The sequence below is a fragment of the Rhipicephalus microplus genome, chromosome 1 (genome assembly GCF_043290135.1).
Source record: "Rhipicephalus microplus isolate Deutch F79 chromosome 1, USDA_Rmic, whole genome shotgun sequence".
Classification (NCBI taxonomy): Eukaryota; Metazoa; Arthropoda; class Arachnida; order Ixodida; family Ixodidae; genus Rhipicephalus; species Rhipicephalus microplus.
Window position 1 is genome coordinate 237,716,970 of NC_134700.1, and position 26,595 is coordinate 237,743,564.

The 26,595-nt window shown below is 47.5% G+C and overlaps 1 protein-coding gene across 2 annotated transcripts in view; it reads right to left on the reverse strand.

Annotated features, from left to right (window-relative positions):
- Nucleotides 1-26,595, reverse strand: part of LOC119166221 (A disintegrin and metalloproteinase with thrombospondin motifs 7-like) — a 129,457-nt gene that overhangs the window by 11,585 nt on the left and 91,277 nt on the right. For both annotated transcript variants that reach the window (XM_075891662.1, XM_075891663.1), the window contains 6 exons: nt 24,738-24,801; nt 24,552-24,657; nt 20,044-20,171; nt 18,716-18,836; nt 16,630-16,874; nt 12,782-13,258 (listed from right to left, as the gene is read on the reverse strand). In XM_075891662.1, coding sequence (XP_075747777.1) covers nt 12,782-13,258; nt 16,630-16,874; nt 18,716-18,836; nt 20,044-20,171; nt 24,552-24,657; nt 24,738-24,801 — 1,141 coding nt within the window. The remainder of the gene's footprint in view (nt 1-12,781; nt 13,259-16,629; nt 16,875-18,715; nt 18,837-20,043; nt 20,172-24,551; nt 24,658-24,737; nt 24,802-26,595) is intronic.

Sequence of the window (26,595 nt, forward strand, 5' to 3'; positions counted from 1 at the left end):
CTGCAGTGGCGGGGACTCGCTCGCTGGATTTCGTGCTCACCGGTTGTGCCCCCGCGATCTCCGACGACAGCGCAGCTCTCGCCGACTGGCTCGCCCTATACGCCATCTCCTGACGCCGACAAGAAATCTCGCTGAGTGGTGCCCCGTCCTCGGACTTCTGCAACCGTGTCCATCTTTCCTATCTTCTCCTTACTTCCGTATGTGGCTGTCCCTGCGCCTCTCTCTATCTTTATACCTTTAATTCGTCCCTATCCTTTTTAAACCCTCCTTACCCCCATCCTTCGTAAGCTACTGTTGAGGTGTCCTACCCCTGAGAGACAGTTACGGGGCTCACTTTTATCTTCTTTTCATTTAAGAGTCACCTCCCCCCCCCCCCCCCCTGCAGTGGCCATGGTGGCTAAAGGAGGCAAGCGATTGCTGGTACTTTCTCGCAGGAGATTGAGCTCGAGCATCAGGCCTAGTAGACGGCGACTGAAACAGTGGACCGGTGTGTCGAAGCGTGGTAGCGATTCCGGGCTCGATTGTCGGCTCCACGAAGGGGTGCCAAGCATAAGGACTACCTCGCACCTCCATCAGTATGACGACGCGGGATCGACGAACCCACTAAGAACCGCAAACAAATACCCTTTATCGATTGATTGATTGATTGATATGTGGGGTTTAACGTCCCAAAACCACCGTATGATTATGAGAGAGGCCGTAGTGGAGGGCTCCGGGCTCCGATATGCACTCAAATCTGAGCACACGGGCCTACAACATTTCCGCCTCCATCGGAAATGCAGCCGCCGCAGCCGGGATTCGATCCCGCGACCTGTGGGTCAGCAGCCGATTACCTTAGCCACTATACCACCACGGCGAGTCGATTGATTGATTGTCCCTTAATCCTGGCGCAACCCACCATGGCAATGAAACGAGCAGTGCGTTGCTACATAAAATAATCTGTTCATTATGTAAAAATGGTAATAGATAGTTTTGAAATCATTAGCTAGATTATCGCTTCATCTAGGAAAAAAGAAAGAAAGAAAGAAAGAAAGAAAAAAGAAAGAAAAAAGAAAGAAAAAAGAAAGAAAGAAAGAAAGAAAAAAAGAAAGGAAGGAAGGAAGAAAGGAAGGAAGGAAGGAAGGAAGAAAGGAAGGAAGGAAGGAAGGAAGGAAGGAAGGAAGGAAGGAAGGAAGGAAGGAAGGAAGGAAGGAAGGAAGGAAGGAAGGAAGGGCCTATCACAGAGAAGACTGGCACGTCTACGTCATTGCGCTCGGCCAAAAACACTTGCGATGCTTTGTTGTCGCCGCCACTGGCACATACGCGCGGCAATATGCTCCAGTATCTTAAGGCGTTCCGCAGGGATCAATTCTGGGTCACCTTTTGTTTTTGCCTTTTATGAACGACATTTCAAATGGTGTCAACTCTTCATTCAGAATTTTCGCAGATGACTGAGTCGTTTAACGAGTTAAACATAAAGGGAGTCACGTTATTTTACTGCAAGGTAGACATAAAGAGATTGAGATTATTTTACTGCAGGCTGATTTAGACATTGTGGGATCAAGGTGTGATTAATGGGAAATGTCCTCCAGAAGCGTGATCACGTCACCTTTTCAAGGAAACGCTTATTTCAGTCTAGCACATATACACTGAATAAGATGACCTTAAAGCTGAATAGTATAAATATCTACGTACTTTTATGTCTCATTTAGGGTCTGCTTTAAAAACATATTTCACCCATAACGCGGTATGGTTTCTACTCGGCAATTATAGTGGAACATTACGCATGAAGGACAGCAAACGTAAATTATCGGGGCAGACACTGCAAGATTGGCGGAACAACCTTGGGAGTGTAATTTTTTTCACGCCATTTACCATTCTAAAACCGGCATTGTGCGAGAAACGCATATTAGGTTACCCACTTAAGGGTCGTCGAGACGCGATTATGCACTGAAAATCCGCGAATTTACTTGAGAAAGGGTGATGTTTTCTGTTTTCTTGCTGTTTGTTTTTTTCACGAGCCGTAAGAGAATAGAATGCTCTATCACTCAAAATTGTGAACCTTTTGCAGTACGATTTTTTTACCGCACGTTATGAGTGTGATTACTTTGTTTCTTTTATACTGTAACCCCTGGCTGTAATGCCCACAGAGGCAATGCCGCTATGTCATAAATAAGTAAGTAAATAAGCAAGCAAACAAATAAATAGATAAGCGAGAAGACGATCTACACTCTTGAAGGCAATATTCAAGCGTCCTCCAAGTTTTTGCCCATTTTCTATTTCTTCCTTCGTCTATTTCTTTCGGTTTCCGTCTTCTCTCTCTCTCTCTCTCTCTCTCTCTCTGTGTGTGTGTGTGTGTGTGTGTGTGTGTGTGTGTGTGTGTGTGTTTGTGTTTGTGTTTTAGTAGCGAAGCTGCTATTAGTCTAACCTTGTCCCGCGTCAGGTGTAACCAGCAGTATCTGCCGAACAGTATAATAGATGGAACTTTCTCACAGTAGTACATACAAACTGCAGTTGAGTGCAGATATTCTAGATGGCGCTGCAACGCTACTTCCCGACTGGCTACTGGGCGGGCTGTAGCTGGGTGCGAGATAACGAGTGTCTCTCTCAGTTTCTTGCATCGCCGCCGTACGTGTCGGGGCATGGTCGAAGCGGAGCTGCGGGAGCGGCGGCTCGTGCTCGTCACCAGACAGACAGACAGACAGACAGACAGACAGACAGACAGACAGACAGACAGACAGACAGACAGACAGACAGACAGACAGACGGTCGTACTCACGGACGGGCGTTCCACTCAACTCATCATTCACTTTTTTTGCGTATGCATGTCTATTTTGTCTCTTTTTATTTCCATTTCCTTATCTGCCTCCCTCATATCTCTTTTTCTGTGCTACCCTTCTCTTCCTCCTTTTTTTCACCTATGTCCTCCTCACCCTCATTTTCCTATAACCCATCTCTTTTTCTGTGCTACCCTTCTCTTCCTCCTTTTTTTCACCTATGTCCTCCTCACCCTCATTTTCCTATAACCCCCTCCTCGCTACATCATACTATACAAGGCTATGTTCTGCTAGCGTTTCTCATCCGGATAGCCGAGTGGCTAAGACGCTCGCATTCGAGTCGTAGGCATGCGGGTTCGAATCTGAGCTCGAGAAGGAAATTGCCGCTCTAAAATTTATCGCTTTCTCTATCTTTATTGCATTCTCTCCGTACTCGTGACCTCGCGCATCAGAGCTGTTGCATTCCGCACCGCAGAATTCGGCGCGCGCATTCTGGGAGCGTAGCAGAATACTACGACGAGGTAGAAGAGGACGAAGAAAGGGGCTCTCTGTTCAGCGGCGGCGCGTGACAACACACCAACTGCACCGTGGCCTCCGAGATTGCGGGCGCGCGGCGTAACCCGCCGCGCTCCCGCAATCTCGGAGGCTGTGACTGCACCACTGCGCACGTCTTCTAATAGTGATGTCATTGCCCGGCAACGTTCTCTGCTCCGCAGAATCAACCCCCCCCCCCCCCCAAAAAAATTTTTTTCGGAGAACACCTTACGCCCCGCTTAGACGGTTCTGCAGGAAGTGAATGTGTAAGTGCCCCGTCTGTTAACTGTCACCATCAGTTAAATTTTTCAGTTAAAATGTGATTGCGAGATGCGAGAAATATGTTTTGCAAATGCGTCATGATTTTTCCCTTTCTCTGCGTGTTAACTCCTTAACCCCTTGATTGTATACATGCGCACCATCTGAGCTATAAGTAGTTGTAACTGTGCGCTCTGTTTTATCTGACTTCTTTTCCGAAACGTTCTGCGAACAAGGAAAGCATGAGTATTCCTTTCAGAAACATTCTTTATTTAAAAAAAAACATAACAAGCATGATAAGCAGAAAGCGCACGACTGTCATCACTGTAGTCACATATGTCAACTACCGGACCTAAGGCATATTCAAGCGATTCCCCTGTCCTATTCCTGGCTGCAAGTTTCGATTTTACCTTTAATAATTTCGTCATGCGATCTTATTATTAGCCGTCGTCTACTGTGCTTCCCGTCCCCTAACATCCATTTCAGAAACGTTAAAAGACCACCGGCTACACCAGCTTTACGTATTACATGGTCGTTCGTATTCCATGCAGAACAACATTGAGAAAACCAAGGGCCATTTTTTTATCTTTATGACTTGAGTATGCCTAAACCACGTGTCCTACGGGCACTGTCGGTCAATATCTTCCATTGATATTGCCTGAATGAATTTGTAAGCAAGCGCCTACACGTCTGGCTCATAATAGACATGATTGTGGAGCACTGCAGAATTATCGTCACTTCGCTCAGACATTCCGACTCCACAGCTAACATTCCGCGCTGGTCCAGCCTTGCCCGACCCCCGGCGTCCTGCTCTGCATGCAAAATAACGCCGCTTAGTCACCGGGAGAGGGTTCGTGTAAAGTACAGTGTAGTGTAAAGTGATACCAGACGTGTGCGAGCATTACATTAGGAAAGAAAGAAAGAGCCCATAAAACTGCCGGCTTCCGAGAACACCTCAGCGGCGTTAGCGCGCCCGCCGGCGGTCGCGTAGCGTACAAGCTTGCGTGGCGCGCACGATGGGTCGATGGGCCAGCACTCGCTTCGTGTCGATCCCCAAGGCCACGCGAGCTCAGCTGCCTGGCGCATCCAGACGCGGCTGCCCAGGGTCTTTCCCAAGGAATCTCGCCAAAGCGCGGGCGTCACGCGAGCGAAACCCTGCGAAGACGAGCGCTTCGCGTGACCCGCCATCTTTTGTATGTGGTCGTCCAGGCGGGTGAGAGGCGAACGCAAAGGAAGGGCGGGGCTGTTGCCAGCGCCACCTGACGCCGATGCTTACACCGCAGGTTTTGCTGGCACGCACGCACGCATGCGCACAGCCGCAGCAATCGTAGTATATCGCATTGCTCGCTGCCGGCGGGAGTACGGCATCATCGCCTGTTGCACACGCGGTAGAGCCACATCGTCACGTATGCACGTACGCTGGCATCTGCGCGTGACTATTGGACCACTGTTCTCGCAGAGACGGCTGGTGTGTTACGAAACGAATTGCCTACCGATTACACGCGAGCCAAATCACCGCACCTCTTCGCTTTCTGCTTTCCAGTTCCGTGGTCACTATAAGAGTCCAACGGACACGTGCAGACGTGCCTCAGACTATATGCGCCAGGACAAGAGCGTTTTGCATTACCTGTTTATTGTGAGATATTAATGCCACAGATGAGCCAAATGTTTCCGAAAGCATCGCTACATATATGAAGTGAACTGTCCCCGCGTTGTCTTGTAGCTTCAGTTATGACAGCACTCGGCGGCCGATATTATATTTTGCGTGCGTCGATAGCAGTATAACTTTCTCGCAACGCTTAAAATCACAATACTGCAGTATACAGTCAAAACGAGCACCACACTGTGTTTTGTGATTTAATGTCTCATTTCTTGTCTTCTTTATTTTAACTACCAGTCATACGGTCATTTGAGGCGAATACTCGCCGCCGTCGCCGTGATGCTCAGTAAATAAAGTGCACTAAGATCGCACCCCATGCTGTGGGTCTCAGAAGTATCGTGCCGGGGTAAGCCGAGAGAAATGGTTGCTTTATGCGCACCGTTCTCAGTTGTGTATAATGTCACATACTCCGTGATCACGTGTACATGCACAAAAACGTATATAAAGAATGAGAGGGTCAGTGAGCTCGAGATTCCTTCACCAGCCCCACCGTTGCTAATGATGGCACGGCCAAGCGCACAGACCACTACCGCACCCTGTCTTGAAAGTAACCTCCATCAGGTGCAATGGCTGTTTATTTTTCTGAAAAGGGGCAGTGCGTCGGATTCGATTAACTTCGTCTATGCTGTTAATCAGGACAGAATTTTCTCACCGAGTGTGACCCTTACCTTTTCCGCGCGCGCGCGCGTGTGTGTGTGTGTGTATGTGTGTGTGTGTGTGTGTGTGTGTGTGTGTGTGTGTGTGTGCGCGCGTGTGTGTGTGTGTGTGTGTGTGTGTGTGTGTGTGTGTGTGTGTGTGTGCGCGTGCGTGCGCGATTGTAGACACTGTTCGATCGTCACGACGCCAATAATAAGACAATTGAACAGGTACGACAACTTAAGCCAAGTAGCGACGAGCCGCTTCGCCATCGCGTTCCCAGGTTCAGACAGCTCCTATTCAGGTCTGATTATTTGAGCAAAAGATATTCTTGTTTCAATTAACTTTACTAAGTATCTAACTGTCATGAAATGCGCCATTTTTTATAACTAATATGCCCGAATTTTTTTTAACGTGCGTGTTGATATCATGTCACCTTAACAACCAGATATAGATGCTGAGCAATGAACAGCAATAAAGCGATTAAGAGTTGAAGCTTGGGCGTATTGGTTGAACAGACAAATCGGTTGTGTGCGTCATGTGCGCGACTTGATAACACTTGTTTTTCTTCCTTGTCCCCGTCTTTTGCGCTGTGTTCCCTCCAGTAGCACACAAAGCAACGACTCAATTTATTGCAAACGTGCAATAAAAAGAACCGGGCCAGCCCCGATCCGCTACAACGCGCGCTGTCTATTAAGCGATTCTCTGGAAATTCCGTAAAATACAGGCCGAGCGTACGCCACGAACTCTTTCCTCTTGGCTGGCGACGAAACCTGCCATAATGCTGCGGGACGCTGACAGTCATGTACGTCCGGCTGGAAAGCCGTCCAGTTGAAGCTCATTTGCAGAAAAGGCAACACGGACATTGAAATTTAGATGAATTGCCATTCGCGCATTACTGTTGCTTGGCATGAATCTATCTCTTTCGCTATCAAAAAATTTAGTTATCGAATGTTTGCATGATGCAGGCACGCAGCAGACTGTCGGCTAAAGATACTCATAGTTCATACTGTAAGCATAGGTTGATCCTTCGAAAGTAAATTTGTAGAGCCCGTGGACCCCAATGCATTGCTTCAAATATTTCTCTGAGAAACTATAATAGTACTAGTGTGCTGAACAGCTTTATTATATCGCTCCTCGGAGACGCATATTCTTGTATATACATTGCGAAACACTACTGACATGTCTTTGTCGTGATTTACACGCTTACACAGTTGACGCGCTTTGAAGCAAAGGCTGTTCTTTTTTTTTTCCTTCAAAGGGACACTAAAGGCAACTGACAATTGATGTCATAGTGAAAGCTCAATGTATGGAAACGTCTAACACGGCAATACTATTATCAACAGCAATACCTTACTTACCAAGAAATTAAGCTAACTGCATCAAAAGACGTGCGCCAGGAAGTGGGACATTTGCGAAATGATCCTGATGACGTGAGAATGTACAGTTAAATTAATCACTAGTAATCAAACTAGCTGCAATAAAAAAAACGTTTAGTGCATCAAAAGACGTAGTAAAATGCTGCTTATCTGTTCCTGTTTGTTTGTAGAAAAAAGAACCACCTGGCATTACTATGGCAAACGGCACGAGTGGTTCATAAACTCAGTTTTTGACTGGTTAGGCTGGATGGGTAGTGTCCTCTAGCGGAGCCCAGTTGAACGAAGCAGGCAGAATCATGGCCTCCGAGATTGCAAATGCGCGGCGGGTTGTTTTTTTTTTTTTTTTTTTTTGTTGTTGACGTCCCAATCACACGGAGAGCGCATGTTTCCGGAGGTGGGCGTGGCCCGCTCTTTTCTCCGCACCACGGCGCTGCCTTTCGGTCGAAAAGGCTGCAGCGCTGTTGGCTAGGCTTCTATGTGGCGAGAAAAAGTTGGTTTTGCACTTTTATATAACTTTGTGTTCATTTGGAAATGTCGGGTCAAGGTGTACGAGAGGCAAAGTGAACGCTGGGGCGTTTTATTTTCAAATGTTTTTTTTTTTTATTTTGCTGTAGATTGGTGCCGCCCATATTAGAGCAGTTAAAATTGCGATGCCTCTGCAAGAGATCCGCATGTGCTCGAAACTATACTTCGAATTTCGCGGCCTGTATAGTGGGGGGGGGGGGGAGGCACTGGCGAAAAAAAAAAAACAAATATGGCAGCCCGATCCTTTTTATTCTCCGGTAGTCTACCTCGACAAATATTTGGTTTTCTGAAAGACGCCGTTCGGCCGCATGTGCAACCCTTTGATTTGGATGCAGTAGAGATAACTTTAAATGAACACGATACTGACATTGCCATTGTGCTACAGAACCATAATCAAAATACAGATGACGAAAAAAGGAGACGATGATAACTCAAGCACTTTCACTGTGAAGGATGTAGGGAATAAATGCAGGTCGGCTAATCGTAGTCTTTCACAATATCCCGGGAAAATTACTTATCACATTAATAAGTGGCACGATCAGAGCACTTAATTATCTAGAACGTAAGTGGAATTCGGTTGACGACCTGATAAATATCGATACGCGATAAAATAGTAAAACGATCTATACCGATACGAGGGCAATATGATTCAACGACAATAACTTGCCCAGTCTTTACCCACATACGCGTCTCCAGTAAGGGGGAATGCTAGAATGCCTCTGTCACAAACGAAATAACATCTCAAAGCAATGATCTATATAAGAAAAATTCAGCAGTTGCCTTGCCTTGATTCGCCAATTGGATCAAAATAAAAGCAGTAACAGAAAAAGAATACTTGCCTTCAGTGCAGTCAGAAGACTTGTCAGTGCTTTTGCTCACACGCGAGAAAAAAAATCATTCACACGCTGAAATTCCGTGCGCTCGAGGAACCCTCTTTAAACGCGCTCCCTCGCGGTAACCGAGCGCGTGAGGCAATACTCGCTGGTTTTGCTGGGGAGCGCGGCGATTGGGACGGCCGGAGAGAACCCCGCCGCGCGCTCGCAATCTCGGAGGCCATGGTGGAATCATGGCCTCTGAGGTAGCTATAAATTGTTCAATGGCTGCTGTTGCTACTGTGGTTCCAGCTACTTTCTCTTTGCTGCTACTGGTGTCGGCGGCCGCGAAGTAAAGGCAACGTCGGGCACGCCAAGTCTGAATGACCGCTTTCAGGCGCGGTTGATTTGAAGTTCGCTAACACGATACGGACCATTAAAACGTGATTTTATTTCAAAATAGGCGCTTCATTGGCACAAATCTAGCACTGCGAGGTTTCCGGACCGCTATTTCAACAATTGGCGTCAAGTGCGCTAACACGATACGGACCATTAAAACGTGATTTTATTTCAAAATAGGCGCTTCATTGGCACAAAACTAGCACTGCGAGGTTTCCGGACCGCTATTTCAACAATTGGCGTCAACTTAATATTTGGTCCCTTTAGGGACACTATGCACCTATCTTACATGTACCACCGACAATGCCGTCTCACAACTTCTAGACTGGTCACACTCTATGAAGCGCTATGACAACACGTAACATTTGAGCCACTGAACTCTATTCGTTCATACAAGTTGACAGACCCTCAACTTTCAACCGACAGAGCTTCAACTACGGCATGTGAGGAAGAAATATCCCCTGAGATTAATAATAACAATATTAATTGTGACAATAATACCATCAGAAAATGTAAAACCCCAACATCTGAACTGACATTAAACAATACAAAAACTACAGTAAATACAAGTACCACAGTAAACAAAAAAAATTGTGTCGATTGATATGTGGGGTTTAACGTCCCAAAACCACCATATGATTATGAGAGACGCAGTAGTGGAGGACTCCGGAAATTTTGACCCCCTGGGGTTCTTTAACGTGCTCCCAAATCAGAGCACACGGGCCTACATTTCCGCCTCCATCGGAAATGCAGCCGCCACAGCCGGGATTCGATCCCGCGACATGCGGGTGCCTTCGCCACGACATGCGGGTGCCTTCGCCACGACATGCGGGTGCCTTCGCCGAGTGCCTTCGCCACTAGACCACCGCGGCGGGGCCGGAAGATCGTATCGTCACTTACGTAACAAAAATGCATTACTGTACGAAGAAAAAGTTGAGCACTGCGAATTTTCGCACTGCACCTTCTTGAACATCCACACAAACGTAGCGTGAGTATGTCGTTTGAATAATGACTCCTGAGAGTGCCGTTAATAATAATAATAATAATAATAATGATAATAATAATAATAATAATAATAATAATAATAATAATAATAATAATAATAATAATAATAATAGTAGTAGTAGTAGTAGTAGTAATAGTAGTAGTAGTAGTAGTAGTAGTAGTAGTAGTATGAAGGCTCAACCGTTAACACGACAAAAAGATTCCTCATTTAGGTTTCAAAGTGCTCAACCATGTTATAGGCTTGAGTCCAAATGGCTTCGCACAAGTGGCCGCTTTTGTTTGGCACAAAAGAAAATCAACGCGCAACAATTAGTACGGATGAAATATTTCTTGTCTTTTTTTTAGTTTTAGCTTTTTTAAACGTAACTGTCATATCGACGCGCCTCTGCGTTGACGTCAGCAGAGCCCATTGCGACCGGTACCTTCATGGAAGACGCACGTGAGACTCGTGCCAAATAAAACCCGCCGTTTGAAACGATTCATTTCCAAGAATCCTAAAGTATATACCCACGCACGAAGGCACGAGGTAACAAGGGAACAGACTAAAGAGAACGGTATTCTGCTGCGGATCAATATAATGCGGGTTATCATACAAGTCACGACGGCGACTGTGGTCTGCGCGGAACACTTCTGGATTGCGAATGAAGAAATATTAGCCACCTTGCGTTTGTTACCGTTCATCTGAATGACATTGCTTGGACTTTTCTGTACTTCGCTATCATCGGCTACGAGTAAAAAAATCACCGCATATCCACACAGTGAATGATGATGAGTGGGGTCATAGTCCCTCATGGGACTATGGCGGGGCAAAGCGTCCATCAGTCCGTCCGCGCTTCCATCCGTTCGTTCTTGCTTTTGTCCGTCCGTCCGTCCGGGCGTCTGCGCTTCTATCCATCCGTCTGTGCGTCCGTCTGTCTGTCCGTCCGTCTGTCTGTACGCCTGTCCATTCGTCCATCCGTCCATCTAGTGAACACTCCAAGTACCGCCATCTCGCATTTTTTCATCATATATTCATCATATACAAGTACCACCATCTTGCGGACATTCTAAGGACAAAACGAGAGGTGGCTACCTGTATATACTACTGCCACTACTACTACTACTACTACTACTACTACTACTACTGCCACTACTACTACTACATACAACGGGGACGCACGACCCACGGCTTAAGGAGCTTCGCCCCTAAAACACGCCTTCTCGAGCCTAAAAGCGCGATCTTCATTTCCTCGACCAGCCACTTCCAGCTATATAGCTTCCACGATTGTATAGTGGTTTCCACTGGCTAGACTGCTGGCCCGAAGGTCGCGGGTTCGATTGCCGTAGCGGTGGTCGCACTTCCACAGCGGGGAGAGGCCCGCGTGTACTTGGATTTAGTTGCCCGTTAAAAGGCCAGTCAACGGGCTCCGAAACGCGCTGGAAAAGCACGCGCATTTTTTCCTCCGCGTGACCAACCTCCTTGCACGCGCAGTGACGTCAACTCGGCAATCGGCGACGTGACGCAGCTCGTCGATTGGTCTAAACCAGGTCTCGACAAACAGTAATGAAGTCAACGTCACCGCTCGCCGAGTTGACGTCACTGCGCGTGGAAGGAGGTTGGTCAGGCGTTCGGAAGATGCGCGAGCGTTTACGGCGCGTTTCGGAGCCTGTTGACTGGCCCTTTTAAAGAACGCCAGGAGGTCGAAAATTTGCGGAGCTCTACACTACGGCGTCCCTCCTAATCATATTGTGGTTTAACCCGAACCATTACGTTAACAAAGATATCGTGTTTTACTGCCACGATATGTTTGTTAGCAAGCACCAAGAGAGAGAGAATAAAATGTGGGAAAGGCAGGGAGGTTAACCAAAAATCGGAGCACCCGTTTTGCTACCCTGCACGAAGGGAAGGGAGAGTGGGGAAGAAAGATAAGAAAGAAAGCGAAGAGCGAAATAGACGAGCGAAAGAGAAACAAGTGAGCTGGGCTGCTATAGCCTATTCAATTCGGTCATTCCATCGACGCAGGCGTCGCCATGTAGCCGCGCTCCGGAGCTGTCACACGGTGATAAAACTGCGACTCAGTTCGCACTTTCAGTAGTCATAAACCAATGAACGCGTCTTCACGCCCTGCGACGCTGACGTAAACGCTCGCGACATCACCGTCTCATCCGCCATTTCGACATTCCGCTGCGCTGCCTATAGGAATGATCGAATACGCAAAAAGTTCCATAAGGCGTCTTCGCTGATTCTCTTGGCGAAGAGAGATCATGTCGCCTTTCAAGCACTGACTGCTCTGACGAGGGTCTGTCATCAAGGCGAGCTAACGCAGTAGCTATAGCTGCCGTCATTGCACGCTGTATGGAGGGCAGTGACGGAGAACGTGCCCTATCGTTTCATCGCCGCCGCAGTGATCGCAAGCAGCACTGAGCAAGCACCAACAGCGTTAAAACAGAGTTGTAAAAGCGTGCCTTATAAATTTGTCAATTTGGGGCGGTGTTTGACTAGCGCACATTTAGCGACCTTTGCTTTCTTTTGATTCTTTCTTTTTATTTGTTCTAAGGCCTAAACAGACTTGATTGATTTGTGGTGTTTAACGTCCCAAAACCACCATTTGATTATGAGAGACGCCGTAGTGGAGGGCTCCGGAAATTTTGACCACCTGGGGTTCTTTAACGTGCACCCAAATCTGAGTACACGGGCCTACAACATTTCCGCCTCCATCGGAAATGCAGCCGCCGCAGCCGGGAATCGAACCCGCGACCTGCGGGTCAGCAGCCGAGTACCTTAGCCACTAGACCACCGCGGCGGGGCGGCCTAAACAGATTTAGCCAGCTACTCACCGGCTGGGCAGTGGCGGCCGTTCCGTTGTTTCGCACCGCGCCGGGGCACCGGGGGTCGTCGGGGCACGGCTCGGTGTCGTTCGGCTTGGTCGCCGGGTCGCAGGCCTCCTGGCGCAGCGCCAGCTGGTCGGCCTTGCCGCGCGAGCGCACGCACAGCACGGTGTGGCGCCGCACTCCGCCGCAGGTGGCCGAGCAGGGCTGCCACGGCCCGGTCCACCAGCGCGCCGGGCACGGCTGCCGCGAACAGGGTCGCCGGCGCGTGGCCGGCCTCGACGCCGGCTCGCAGTGGGTGTCCTCGACGAGGCCGGCCTCCTTCTCGAAGCAGCGCGGCTGGGACTCCTGCGAGCCGCCGCCGCACGTCACCGTGCACGGGCTCCAGTCCGACCAGCGCCAGTGGAACTCGGGCCGACGGCTCGCGTTCAACTCGGGCACCGTGTACTCGTACTTGAGGCCCGGGTTCGCGGACTGGAAAAGCAACTGCGCCGCCGCCGAAAAGGAGACCGGGGTGTGGCGAAGACGTTCCTTTATCTCCAGGTTCACTATACTAACGAATTATAACAAGTTTCACATTCTGATTGCAAATTTATAATCATAAATTTGTGGCTCCAGCAAACTACCGTGCCCAGACGCCGCATTAGTGCTTTGCTTTCGGGTAGTGCATTAGACTTACTCGTTCATTGTTCCAACTTCACGCTGGATAACGCGTTCATAAATAACTATTATACATTTTGTGGACCAAAGTAAATGTTTCTACCTGGAATTTTTTTTAATGTAGAACTATCGTGTACGCACCTAATGTCACTGCTTTGTTTTTGAATTGCACGTTTCAATCAATCAGTCTTATGTTTTCGCTTTATCTTTACGTTGCATTCATCGATAAAAGTTTTGCATTTAGACGGAGGATTTATTTCTTCGTATTTCCTGCACGTAGTCCTGTTCATTCCATTTGAACTGTTGGTTCATGCATGGAGTAATTAGAGCTTGATATATTTACAAATAAATACAAGATACCATCCCATCCCACCCCATCCTTTTTTGTTTTGTTTTGGAGCTGAACGCTTCCCAATAGAACCTCTGAAGAACGCGGAATCGAGTCCCTCGGCCGCATTTCAATGAAGGCTAAGATGCTGGAGACTCGATTGCTTAGATTTAGGTACATGTGTTAAAAAAACCCAGGTGGTCGAAATTTCCGGAGCCCTTAACTACGGCATTCCTCATAACCATATTGTGATTTCGGGACGTTGAACGCCAACAATTATTATTGTCATTATCAATACAATCTGCGCTACAGGGAGTGACAAAGCTACATTTGGTTATCTTATGCCCGGATCACTAAGTACACGAGTGCACACAGCGGCAGGACGTTGATTACCACGCGCGAGGTCGGGAATTCCCGCTTTCAGCCAGCGCAAGATGTGACGGCAGCGGCACGTCTCCAGAATGCATAATAGATACGCGCGTGTACCGTCCTTACGGGTATTCGTCTGTGCACACCAGGCGGTCAAAACAATTCCGGAGCCCTCCATTAAACGGCGTTCTTGATAACTCAATGCGCGCGCTAAACTGAACACCACAATACAAAATTTTTATGATGATCACAGAAAACATTAGGCGAATGCGAAAAAAAAAATAAAAGTGCTGCCTTCACAGTTCACACAGAGGCGTTTGTCTTTATCGCTCAGAAAAGCTGTCGTCAGCTACATATAGTCTGATCGAGGACAATCGCAAGTGATTCGCGAAGATAAATTACAAGGAAGTTCTTTACTGCCTCGTTGCCTGAATTACTGGTTGGCACATATGAATTTTACAAGGGCTGACTTCTGGCCTTGTTGGTACGACATATATTAAGGGTTGAGCGTAGATTTATGAGGAGGGAACAAGACGATGGGCATACACACAGGTGCAACCCCATAACCAGACAACCAACAAGGGGCATTGGAAGAAATTTTTTTTGCAAGGGGTGGAGGGGGAGAGAGGGCACCCTCTTCAAATGGTCATCGTTCACTCTGTATGCCATGGCGAATGTTTTCGGGATTGACGGGAGGAGGGAGGGTGGTACGGGCCCGGTGCTCCGTTCCCATGCGCCCCTGCAGCCGACCGCCCAACAATTTGGAGGCGCAGCCTTCGGTTAGGAGGTACAGCCTTGGTTGTAGCCAGAATAACCGACTGAAGGGAGCCCTGAACTGTTTATTTGCTTGTCGCTTCCTTAATCTTCTCCTTTTCCTCTTTTCTAGTCTTTTTCCTTTCTTTATTCATTTATTCCTTCCTCTCTCTTTATATGCTTCTTTCTCAACCTTGGTCTTTCTATCTTTTATCTTATTTTCTCCTTTCTCTCTCTATTTCGCATTTGCTTCCTGTATTTTCTTTTATCTTTATAAGTGGTTCGCGTTACGCCAAGCACACTATTTTTTTTTTTTTGCTGATCATGGTAAGTTATTATGATGAAGGCGCTCGAAGAACAAGAGGAGGAAGTCTTCACCTTGGCGTGAGCGCACGCTCAATATGCTGCCCATGGAGCGTATAACACCAAGCAACGAAGAAATAATACTACAGCACATGACAGCACACGACAGCCCGGCCCCATAAAGTGCTCCGCACTTCAAACTTCACTAATCGCCACTTGTACTCATCAAACGATCAAATTGGGTCCGGTACATGATGCCCAACCCCGTGGATCTCTCTTTGTCTCCTTTCGCGCCATTGTTCATGACTAGCGTCAAACGCGGGAAAAACAACTATGGACGACTGAACATGACGCTTTCGAAAGTTTTGCACAACAAAAGCAAAACGCTACTCAACATGCGAATTTCGGCAAATATACGCAAGGAAAAATTTTTCGCTAATAAAGCAATCAATTCACACGGAAAATTCACGAGTTTGCATTAAACGACAGCTAGCAATGCAACGTTCGCTCCATTATCGTATCTTTCTGCTGTTCTTCAATAATTCATATCGCACTGGACTGTAGCTATAGGACACACAATACGTAAACGTAGAAGATTACTATGCAGACTGGTGAAATTAATCCGGAATGTTTCACTACTGCACCCCTCGTAAGTCTCAATCTTAAGATTCAGCCAAGCAATGAAACTTTTACATGTTGCTTAAGCAATTTCAATCACCGCGGCTATCACCTCTCAAAAGAGATTTGCACGGCTAAAGCTGGCTCATTCAACACGCACTCCAATGTTGCAGGGAAGCTAGCTTTGACGAACTCGAAACACACACGCACACTTAAAGCGACGCAACTATTTGTGAGATGTGCTTCAGCACTCGTAAGCCACTACATTAACTGCGAGCCCCCAAAAACTGCAGTTTTTCTGGCAAGTAAAAAAATAAAAAGTGGTGGATTGGGATAGTTGGTACGTAATGACAACACCTACTTTAATTCACTGCCTGGAACATGAGGCGCGAACGCGCTGCTTTTCCCTCTCTTGTTGTTTCCTCCCTTTTGGTACAGTGGCCAGCGCCTCTCGTGCCTTTTCCTCGCAAACACACACAGCTTTTGTGGCTACCTCTGCGAAGCTGGTAACTTCATGTCACGTGACTAAACGGCACGGTGGCGAGCGCTCTCCCACGACGCCTAGTCGCAACTCGCGCCAGGAGGTGTGGCTTTCGCGATCGGGTTTGACGGAAGGCTCTCTACAAAAAAAACGGAGCGACGTTCCAGGAATGTAGTTAGAGGGGGGCGTTGGTCATGACTGTAGTGACGAGACAACGCGACACAAATACGAGCGCAACGCCTTCGTATCTTCGTTCATTGCCTTTTGCCTTAGCTGAGTTCTTTGGTTTTCAACAGTAGTTCCTCACAGACCTTGCCCAACGGAAGGTGTAATGTGACCACTCACGTAGAGCACCAACTCTTGCTTGGTGGGCCCCGGTGCGTGGAGCGTGTCCCTCTCGCCCTGCCGCTGGTAGAAAAGCGTGGTGCCGGCCGCCGCGTACTCGCCGCTCCACTGGACGAGCCAGTCACCGTTGAGGAAGAACTCGCCGTCGGCCGCGCCCTGGACGGCCAGGTAGTTGCCCGACGCGCCCAGCTCCTCGACGCGGATGTTGCGAGCGCCCTTGGGCACACGACCTATCTCCGTGTAGCCTGCGACACAGCCGATGAAGGCCTCCGTTTCGGCATAAACGTGCCTGACGATAAAGCCGTCGCATTGTATGGTAAACCAGAGTCACAAAAGCTCGCGAGGTAGAGGAAAGCTCGCGAGAGCTAAAACTGGCATCCGTCCAACCGCAGCGTAAAGATGCATGGGAGAAATCTATCCAGGCTTCTTTTGTGAAGCTTTCGTGAATGTTTCTCCATCTAGTGGACTTCTGTAGAACTGGGTTCATGGTCATAAAAAAAAGGCCCCTATTCACGGTTAGATTCATTCGTAAGAAAAAAAACGTTCAGATAGTCCCCGAGCAAGGCATGTTATTAGCGAAGTCGGCCAACCAACGGGAACGGTCACTTACGAGCGAAAAGCCCGTTGTTAATTCCGCTCCTGGAATGTCCGTATAAATGTTCCGCCCATCTGTTTAGTGTTGCCAACCAATGCGGCATTGCTTTGCGACGTGCTAACCAACAATTTAGCTCAGGTGGTAAATTGAACACATCACCAAGTTCTTGGAGCCGAGTTCGACTGCCGAAGATGGACTTCACTGTAACTGCGCTGCTTTCTAATATAAGTAAATAAATAAATAAATAAATAAATAAATAAATAAATAAATAAATAAAGGGTTAGCTTTTCATTGTGTCTCCACGCAACTGTCTCTCAAAGAACAACGTTCTCTGTCATTGCAACGTAAGTTGCATGCGTTGCACAAAAAGAATGAGCGACAATCATCAGGCCATAAAAATCCATACAGTGCACCGGATAAAAATAAAACGAGTATATAGCCTGAAACGGATACGAACAAGCTATGCTCAAGGGTTCCCCGAACCAATTACTTCCAACGAATCGCTCATCATGAAATACGAGTAAGGCGCACGGAGACGGACACATAAGAAGAGAACCGTACTACACGAACGCATTTACTTTGCGCGGTTCTCTTACTTTGTGTCCCTGTGCACGTATCCTGCATTTCCGTCACGATGCATTCTCACTAGCTAGCTCACGTTTCTGCCATTCTATTGTCCATTCATTGTGCAACTTACATTACACAGAGAGCATAGGGTTTCCTAAAATTAACAAGAGGGGGAGACTCTGGCGCTGCGATCGTTCAGCGACAATGGGAATGACTGGTAGTACACAGATTTGCCCAGTCTTCGTACTTGCCTGTGGTGAATCGCACATGTGGCTTCGTTTATTGCTGTATTTCGGTTTTGTTTCGAAAGAAAGGACGAACCCTTTTGAACTTTGTGACCCGATTTTAAATGGTAAGCCTGAACGAACGAGGTGGTGAAGCGCTACCGCTGAACATTTGGTGATTTTTGTTTTGTGAGTAAACAGCTTCAAGCCAAACGAGCACGCACGAAGCCAGAAGCACGAAGATTAGGCAAATCCGTGTACCAACCATCACTCCCATGCTCACTGAAGCGCCACGCGCTTCATCTCTCATAAACACTAGCACCACAGTTCCCTATAGTATGTATTTAGGAAACTATATATGACAGGGACAACCTAGAACTTTGAAACAAGGTCTGGTAGATTACCTTTAGTAACAAATGCCACTTTTAAGAGCCCTACTAGCAGCTTTCTTTCTATGACTTTTGATAAACTGACTTTCTATGACTTTTAAGTCATATCGAAGTCAGCACTAATGATATGCATGCCGCAACATCGCGTATATTCCAGCATTTACCTGTTGATCCAAGACACTACAGCTATCCCTGAATGGGCGTGTGGCCCCAGAAACATTAAGATCTGCAACACATGGCTTCGAATCGTTATATTAGGCAATGAATAGTAAAGGGAACAAGGGGGGAAATAAAAGAGCTCGGAAACAGACCGATGCCTTCCTTCTGGCTGAATTCCTTGTGGACGGTAATGCAGCGCGTTCCATCGCCGTGGCAGATGCCGCATCGGTCCTCCCGGGCGCTCGTCTCGATGCCCCAGTCGCAGGACACGCGCTGCGACGTTAAAATAGCCCGTCGAGCATGCCCTGTCTGTCACAGCAGTGAGAACACAGCGTACAATGAAAAAAAAAAAAACGAACGGAGAGAAAACTGGAAAAGTCAGGGCGTCTACAGCATTGTAGCCCTCGCTGAGAAGGCAGTTTCGGAGAAACACAGAAACTGAGAAGAAAAGTGGAGAGAGAAAAAGGAGTATGCAGTGAAGAGAGAAAAGGAAAGGCAGGTCAACAAGACGGTACTGTTTGCTAACTTTCACTGGAGATGAGAAACTAGAGAATAGAAAGAGTGAAAGGGTAGAACAGTGAGCACATCCACTGAATGTCTACAAAGAGCAGTCACTGAGACCGGTGTATACCCGTAAACTGCAGTGGGTTTCCGGCCCGCCTCTACAGTACAGTCGTTAAAATGCTCGGCTACTAACCCGAGAGTCACGGGGCTCACTATCGGTCGTGGCGATCGCATTTAGGTGCAGGCGGAATGTCAAGAGGCCCGTGTTCCGCGCAATGCACGTTCAAGGTCGCGCGGTGCACGTTACTATCTGGTGACCTTCAACGACACGCGGTACACGTTAAAGGTCACTAGATTGTCCAAATTAGCGGGGCATAATCCACATAATCCTATAGCGGCTCTGCAAAGTACTTGAAACCCTATTACGGTCTTCCTTGCCATCGACAGATGCGGCAAATGTCCAAGAAACTTACCGATCAGAGAAAGTAATAGATGATGAAAGATCTCTGTGGAAGGAAATCGGACCAGTCGTTCGCAAACCGTTAAGCAACAAGCTTTAAATCTGTACTGTCTCGCAGAGATAAAAAGCAGGAGAAACCAAATAAAGCAAGCAACCAAAGCCCATTTTCTCGTTGCGTATAGCTTGAAGATATATCTGGCACGAATTCGTAGGTATATTTTACGACGGTCAAAGCCCGAAAGTGTGCCACGCTCAATAAACAAGTTATTCAATGACTGTTTCTAAATATAGGTGCCAATTTTTAACCAACGGGTCGTAGACCTAAAAAATGGTTTCGCTTACAAGAAAGGGGAGAAAAAAAAACAGCAGGGGAAATTTTGTCAACTGAAAGCGAAAGGAGCTAGAAACAACGAGGTATGTGCAGGGAGATTGAACAAAAACGCGCCTAGATGAAGAATGGGGCAAAAATATTGCGCGAAAGCTTATAAAAAAATAACAGGTAGCTTGCATACAGACCCTGCATTTGCCGTTGATGCAGACATCCCGCGACCCGGGACTGCATGGCGTGCCGTCGGTCACCGACTCCTTGAGAACACGAGAGAAGAACTTGCCGTCTGGCTTGCAGTGCAGCTGGCACGGAGTTGCTGCACACACGCAACAAGAACAGACAAGCTGAGCCGGAAGGCTTTACACACCATACATCGTTACTTCCTCACAGACCAATTGCCAGCTATGGCAACACAAGAGGTGCGGGGAACGATGTGTCAGTAATCCGTATAATGCCCTATCAGAAAAGGAGTACTCTCATCTGATAAGCACGATGCGCTAAACTTTTTGGTTTTTGTCACCCCTCCCGCCACGCTTTTTCTTTTCATTTTTCTTCAACTTTTTTTATAGACGCATGCGCCTTCATGATTTTTTTTTTCGTCTCACGGAGTTAGTGATTCTGCTTTTAGGTGAGGCAAACAGTACTATATACACAATCAGTAAGTTATACATGTTTTGCCCCTTCAATGAACTTCCAGTTACGACTGTGCGCCTTTGTCATCGTTCTCTTCTCTAGTCCCTGTTCTGTTGTGATTCGCCCCGCTTCTGGCATTTAAAATGAGTGAATCACTGAAGGGTCAGTTTCTTCGTTCAAGCGAGTCAAACAGATTACAGCGAAAGACACGAAATCCCAGACAGCCAGAAATACCACCAGTCGCCTTACCTTACGCCGTTGTTGATAGTGTGCTTCTGCCTAGTCGGCGACAACCGATATCTGCATGATAGGCCGAGAAAAGCACAAACGCTACGCGATAAGAGAGATTTGACGAACACACTAGTGTGTCTTGCACCCGTTAGGCTATCTGGGGCCAGTGTCCCACTTTTGTTGTTGACGCTGCCGTATCTTTACGTGAAAGGTTTTCCGACGTCCCTCTGCCAACAGACAGAAGCTATCGGTTCCGACAGCGAATTCTAGCGACAACTGCTTATCGTTTATCTTAGACATCCACTTTGAGAAGATCACCCCCCTCGACTTGGTGAGAAAGTTATGATACGAAATTATGCTTCTGGGTGGCTGTTAAGGAATGACGTTTTCATATAGAGCTGCTGTGAGGTATCATATATCATCGGATAGATAAATAGATAACAGTTTACAAAATGAAGCGTTTCATCAGTGCATCTAGAAAGCAAGAACCTTTAAGTTGTTGCTTCACGACATTTCACTAAAAATTGTACGATTACGCATGCACTGGCACATGACACATTAAAAATAAGATAAATTCGACTCAGCGATAGCAGGTAGTCCTTGACGCTATCGTTACCCCTTTTATTATGCTTACATCACTATGTGTACCACTCTCCCACTCCTCCTTCTCCACTTAAACCCTTCTTATTGATTGATTGATTGATTAGTGGGGTTTAACGTCCCAAAACCACCATATGATTATGAGAGACGCCGTAGTGGAGGGCTCCGGAAATTTTGACCACCTGGGGTTCTTTAACGTGCACCCAAATCTGAGCACACGGGCCTCGACATTTCCGCCTCCATCGGAAATGCAGCCGCCGCAGCCGGGATTTGAACCCGCGACCTGCGGGTCAGCAGCCGAGTACCTTAGCCACTAGACCACCGCGGCGGGGCCCTTCTTATTGAAACTGATCATATCTCTCCTCCATACCTCACAGATCGTCCGCTAAAAGTTTGAACCTGGCAGCGAAATAGTTTACCTGTCACAACAATTTGAATTCGTAACCAGCAAATTTTACTAATTAAGTTACTACAGCGAGGAAATGGTACGGAGTGGCGGAAGCCTTTCAAAGCAACGCTTCGCGTTTCCTTTCTGGAAAAACAGCGGTACACTGGCTATAGGAAGCCAAAGCAACGCATGGTGGCGCTGCGGCTCCGGACAGGCAGCGCCATCTTTGGTAGAAATGTAGAAATCGGGGATGCAGATGGCGCGTTTTCCCTTCGCTCCAATGCGCTGCCGCTCGCTTACATGCTCGTGCAGCGAGCGTGCGCTGCGGTTGAGTCACCTCACAATGCACCGCCTGCAGTGCGGCTTCACAAAGATCTCTGAGCTGGACAAGCACTTTCGAAAAGCGAATCAAACCCAAGGAGTAAAGCTCGTTAGTCAAGTTAATGATGTGGAGCAGACGACGGAAGACGAGGACGCCCGAGTCCCTGCGAAATGCATGTCTAGGGTCTTCCATAATAATACCGTGTACGACGTAATGCCTCGAGGTAAGTCCCATTCTGCCAACATGAAGCCGCGTACTCTATCGATGCGCTGTGTTGACGTTTGTGGAAAGCATATAATTGTTGATTTGATGTGGCATTTAGCAGTAGCAGCCGTGTACTGTCATGGTCAAACGTTTGCGGCGTGCTAAAAAAATAACTAAAAACTAAAGTTAAAGGGTCATGGCACTGAAATGTCCGAGAATTTTTAGTCATGTCCTCCGTGCCGCGCATGACCCGCTGACGTCACCGCGAAGCAGCAAGCCAAGTTTAACCACAGCGAGTCAAGTTGAAGTGCTCGCCTTTTTTTCTTTTCTTTCAGCTCTCGTGTCATGCTTGCTCTATCTTTCGCGAACGCGGCTTTGTTCACCTGCTGTGACTAGATGGGAAACTGATACAGCTTTACATGTGGAGAGCGTCCCTTGGTGTTTTCTGCATTGTGGCAGCCATAGGCGTACCAGCTAGGGGGATGGGGGCAAGCCCCCCCTCTGAGAAAAGTTGGGTGGGTTGAGCACCCCCCCCCCCTTTCAACAGTGGTCACTGTAGGCTGCACGCTGGGAAAAAGAACAAGTAAGGCGTAGTTTTCCATCACAATAGTAATTACTCAATTATGTTCCTACGGAAGAATGAAATTGTTACGAGGCTATATATGTTGCAACATAGTGTAATTTCACCCACCAACACCAACATTGCCGCTTTGATAATTTTACTTGTAGGTTATATATATATATATATATATATATATATATATATATATATATATATATATATATATATATATATATATATATATATATATATATACTGGGAGTGATGATTCAATGGGCCAGTAAGTCTTCGTGAAGGTATGGGATATGGCACAACGGGAGCGTTGTCAACAAGGATAAATATATTTCCCAACAGTTTCGGGAGAGATACTTTCTTCGTCAGGGGATAAATATATTTATTTCCCAACAGTTTCGGGATAGGTACTCCCTTCGTCAGGGGATTCATCCTCTGACGAAACGGGAGCGCGTGTCGCACGCGCTCCCGTTTCGGCGAAACACACTCACTCGCCTGCGACCTCTCCCGCATCTCTCCTCAAGTGTTCCGGAGCTCGGCGCCAGGGCCAGGCGCGGCGTTGTCATCACTGCGCAAACTTGAGCCTCGGTTCCCTATATAGACGAGAGCACGCCTATCTCAAACCCAGGTGCCTTCGTCGGTATACCGTCGCTCCCAGAGACGCCATAATTTGTTTGCAACTGCCAAGGCGCGTCACGCTAGCATGGAATGCAGTGGCTCTAGGAGTTTAAAATACCAAAAAGCGTGTGGTCACGCTGCGCCCGCTTATAAGATGTCATCTGGGTACCACTGCGCTGTCATCTGATGCGGCAAGAACCAGCGCAAGAGGAAGATATTGCTGAGCACTGCCCGTGAAGTTCACAGCGCATCGCGGGAAGCATGCGGTGTTTTTGCGATTGCACAAATTTTCTTCTACAACGAAAAACGCCGAGCTCCACCACCTTAGGATACGATCGCAATCATGAGGAAAAGCTACGAGCCCTGTGAAGTGTACGAGTAAGTAAACTTATTGTGTTTATTCAAGCATGAATCTATACCTGTTTCACGTTACAGCAGCGATTTGCGTGCAGTATGCCTGTAGTATGACGCACAAAACTATTTCCGTACTCTTTCGCAGGCCGCATGTTAACAATAAATATACGTATTACGACTCACGCGTGGATGCACGCACCGCGCATGCTTAGTACAACCATAACGACCTACTATCGCGATGCGTGAACGGCACGGAAAGCATGGCTTTCGACTCGGTCGAACTGCGGCATGCCTTGACTGTCACTAGGTGCATCTACACGTGCTTTCGGACGGTGTCATCGTAGCATTTTAAAACCTTGTTCTGGCTGGCACTTCTGCACCGTGCGTGTGTTCCGAGTGGGCCGGCAGGACTGGCAATCGATACACATGCGGTATAAGCGTAAGTTGGAACCAAATTCTTGCGCTACGTAGACGCCGGCTTACAGCACAAATTCTGCCTTGTCACAGCCAAGGCACGCCGCAGTTCGACTAAGTCGAAAGCAACGCTATTCGCGTTACTTTCAATCGCCATAGTAAGTACCTGATGAAGCTGCTTCCGTAGTCTGCAATGCACGTGCGGCAGACATTCCGGACTGTCGAGAAAGGTCTCCTCGACGTTTCACACCACATCAGCACAAACTTCCAGCACAGGAACAGCGCGAAACATGCTTACAGCCAGACTCGAGTTGTGAAAGCAAGCACTGAGATTGCTGTGTTCTGGGGAATAGCTTACCGGGAGTCGATACGGGTGACCAGTTGAATAGTTCTCCTTGGTAGGAAACGTTGTTGAATTGACTGCACTGTACAGCCCGAAAGCTGGGCGCATCCTCGGCGCAGCTCTGCGAGAAAAGAAGTACAACGTCACATGATGAAAGTCTAGAATTAGATTCATCAAAACTTAGCCGAAATATTGCAATACCTGAGTGTTGCACATCCTGTAACGCTTCCTCTCCCCGATGCAGTAGCGTCCGCCATAAGCCGGCCTGAAGAAAACGTTGAGCGTCAATATGAACGAACAGGTACAATTCACTTCGCCAGAACTAAATTAGAAATATGGCTTCTATATACGCGATGTAAATAAGCATCACGTTTTAACGCGATTGCGTTAAAAAGCTCGTGTCGCAGAAAACCCGCCGCCGGCGTCACCCCCGTTGGTTGTGAGCGAAAAATCGTCTGTGCGTCTGTGACCGAAAAATCAAGTTACCGAAATAGGCACGGGAGGCCGCTACTTGTCCACGCGTGCGCACGCGATCACACTGAAAAAGCCGCGCATTCGGAGAAAAAAAAGTGCTCAAGGTCACGAGGCGTGGCAGTTTCTTTGCCCTGACACCACTCTTTGCTTGGCTTCCAGCGGTTTCGTCGGGACGAGATAAGAGGTAATGCAATTGGAGCATGCGACAAACCTTTGTAACTACACTCGCACTGGACGGATTCTTAATTTTTTCGGTGTTGAATTCGTGAGACAATAAGCTTTTCTTGTGAATTTCTTCTATGGTTAGTGGAAAAAGTGTTTCAGGGCCCTTTTAACGCATTTTGTTCGGCAGGTGTCACGACGAAAACGAGCACATTCGGTGATAATAGCGCACGCTGGTCCAATCTACTGTGTGTGTGTGTTTGTGTGCATGCGTGTGTATGTAAGAAAACATGAACAAGTATGCACTTAGCAGTTGAAGGGTGTACTTGGGGCCAGATTTCGCTATCGCGTTGAACTCTTAAAGGCGAAGTTTAAGGGTCCCCCAATGTTTTTTATGAAGAGTTTGATAGGCAAGCAACGATATAATGGTCGCCATTAAAATGACTCGCACAGTGAGATAATCGAATTACTAGTATGACCTTCAAACGAAGTCACCCACCCAGCATATTATATATATATATATATATATATATATATATATATATATATACAGGCATAGTGGTGAAGTGGCCGTAGCGGTAGCATTGGATCATACCTCATCAACCGATATACTTGCAGCAATTAAAGCATTAGAAAACAATAACGCAATAATGACAACAAAAACAGAGTTTACGGTACTGCAGCTCCAACGGGCACTGGACAACTGAAAATACTTCCAAGTGTAACTACTCTCAATAAGTACAGCTGTTCTCCGTTTTTATTTCCAATAATCCAATCCAATCTATTGTACTATTCAATCAATTGTACCAAGCATGACATGTTCAACAGCAACCCCTTGCACAATCTTGAGGCCCCTACTACGTTTTACAGGCGCGGGCCAGAATTGACCTTGCACCCGCTTGCCAGCCTCTGCGGCAATACGCGGCGGCTCTCTTTCAACGACGAGACGTGCAAGAGGCGCTACTTCTTCGCTTCATTTCGTGCCGACCGGTTGTGCCCCCGCGATCTCCAACGACAGCGCAGCTCTGGCCGACTGTTCTCCCCCTAGGCCATCTCCTGCCGCCGACTTGAGCTCTTGCTGAAACGGTCGCAGGAGTCCTCGGACTCCTGCGACCGTTTCCATCTTTCTTATCTCCTCTTTACTTCCGTCGCTTGCTGTCCCTGCACCTCGCTCTCTCCTTCCTCTCTCTCTTCATATACCTTTTAATCCTATCCTTTTAATCCCTCCTTATCCCCATCCCTTGTGAGCTACTGTTGAGGTGCCACACTCTGATGATGATGATGATGATGATGATGATGATGATGATGATCCTTGATACTCTGGCGCACACCCACAAAGGTGGATCGGCCAAGAACCAGGCGGCAGGATCTTAACTAAAAGGCTAATGGTTTTTCAAACACTCATGCAGACAGTTGCGGGCTC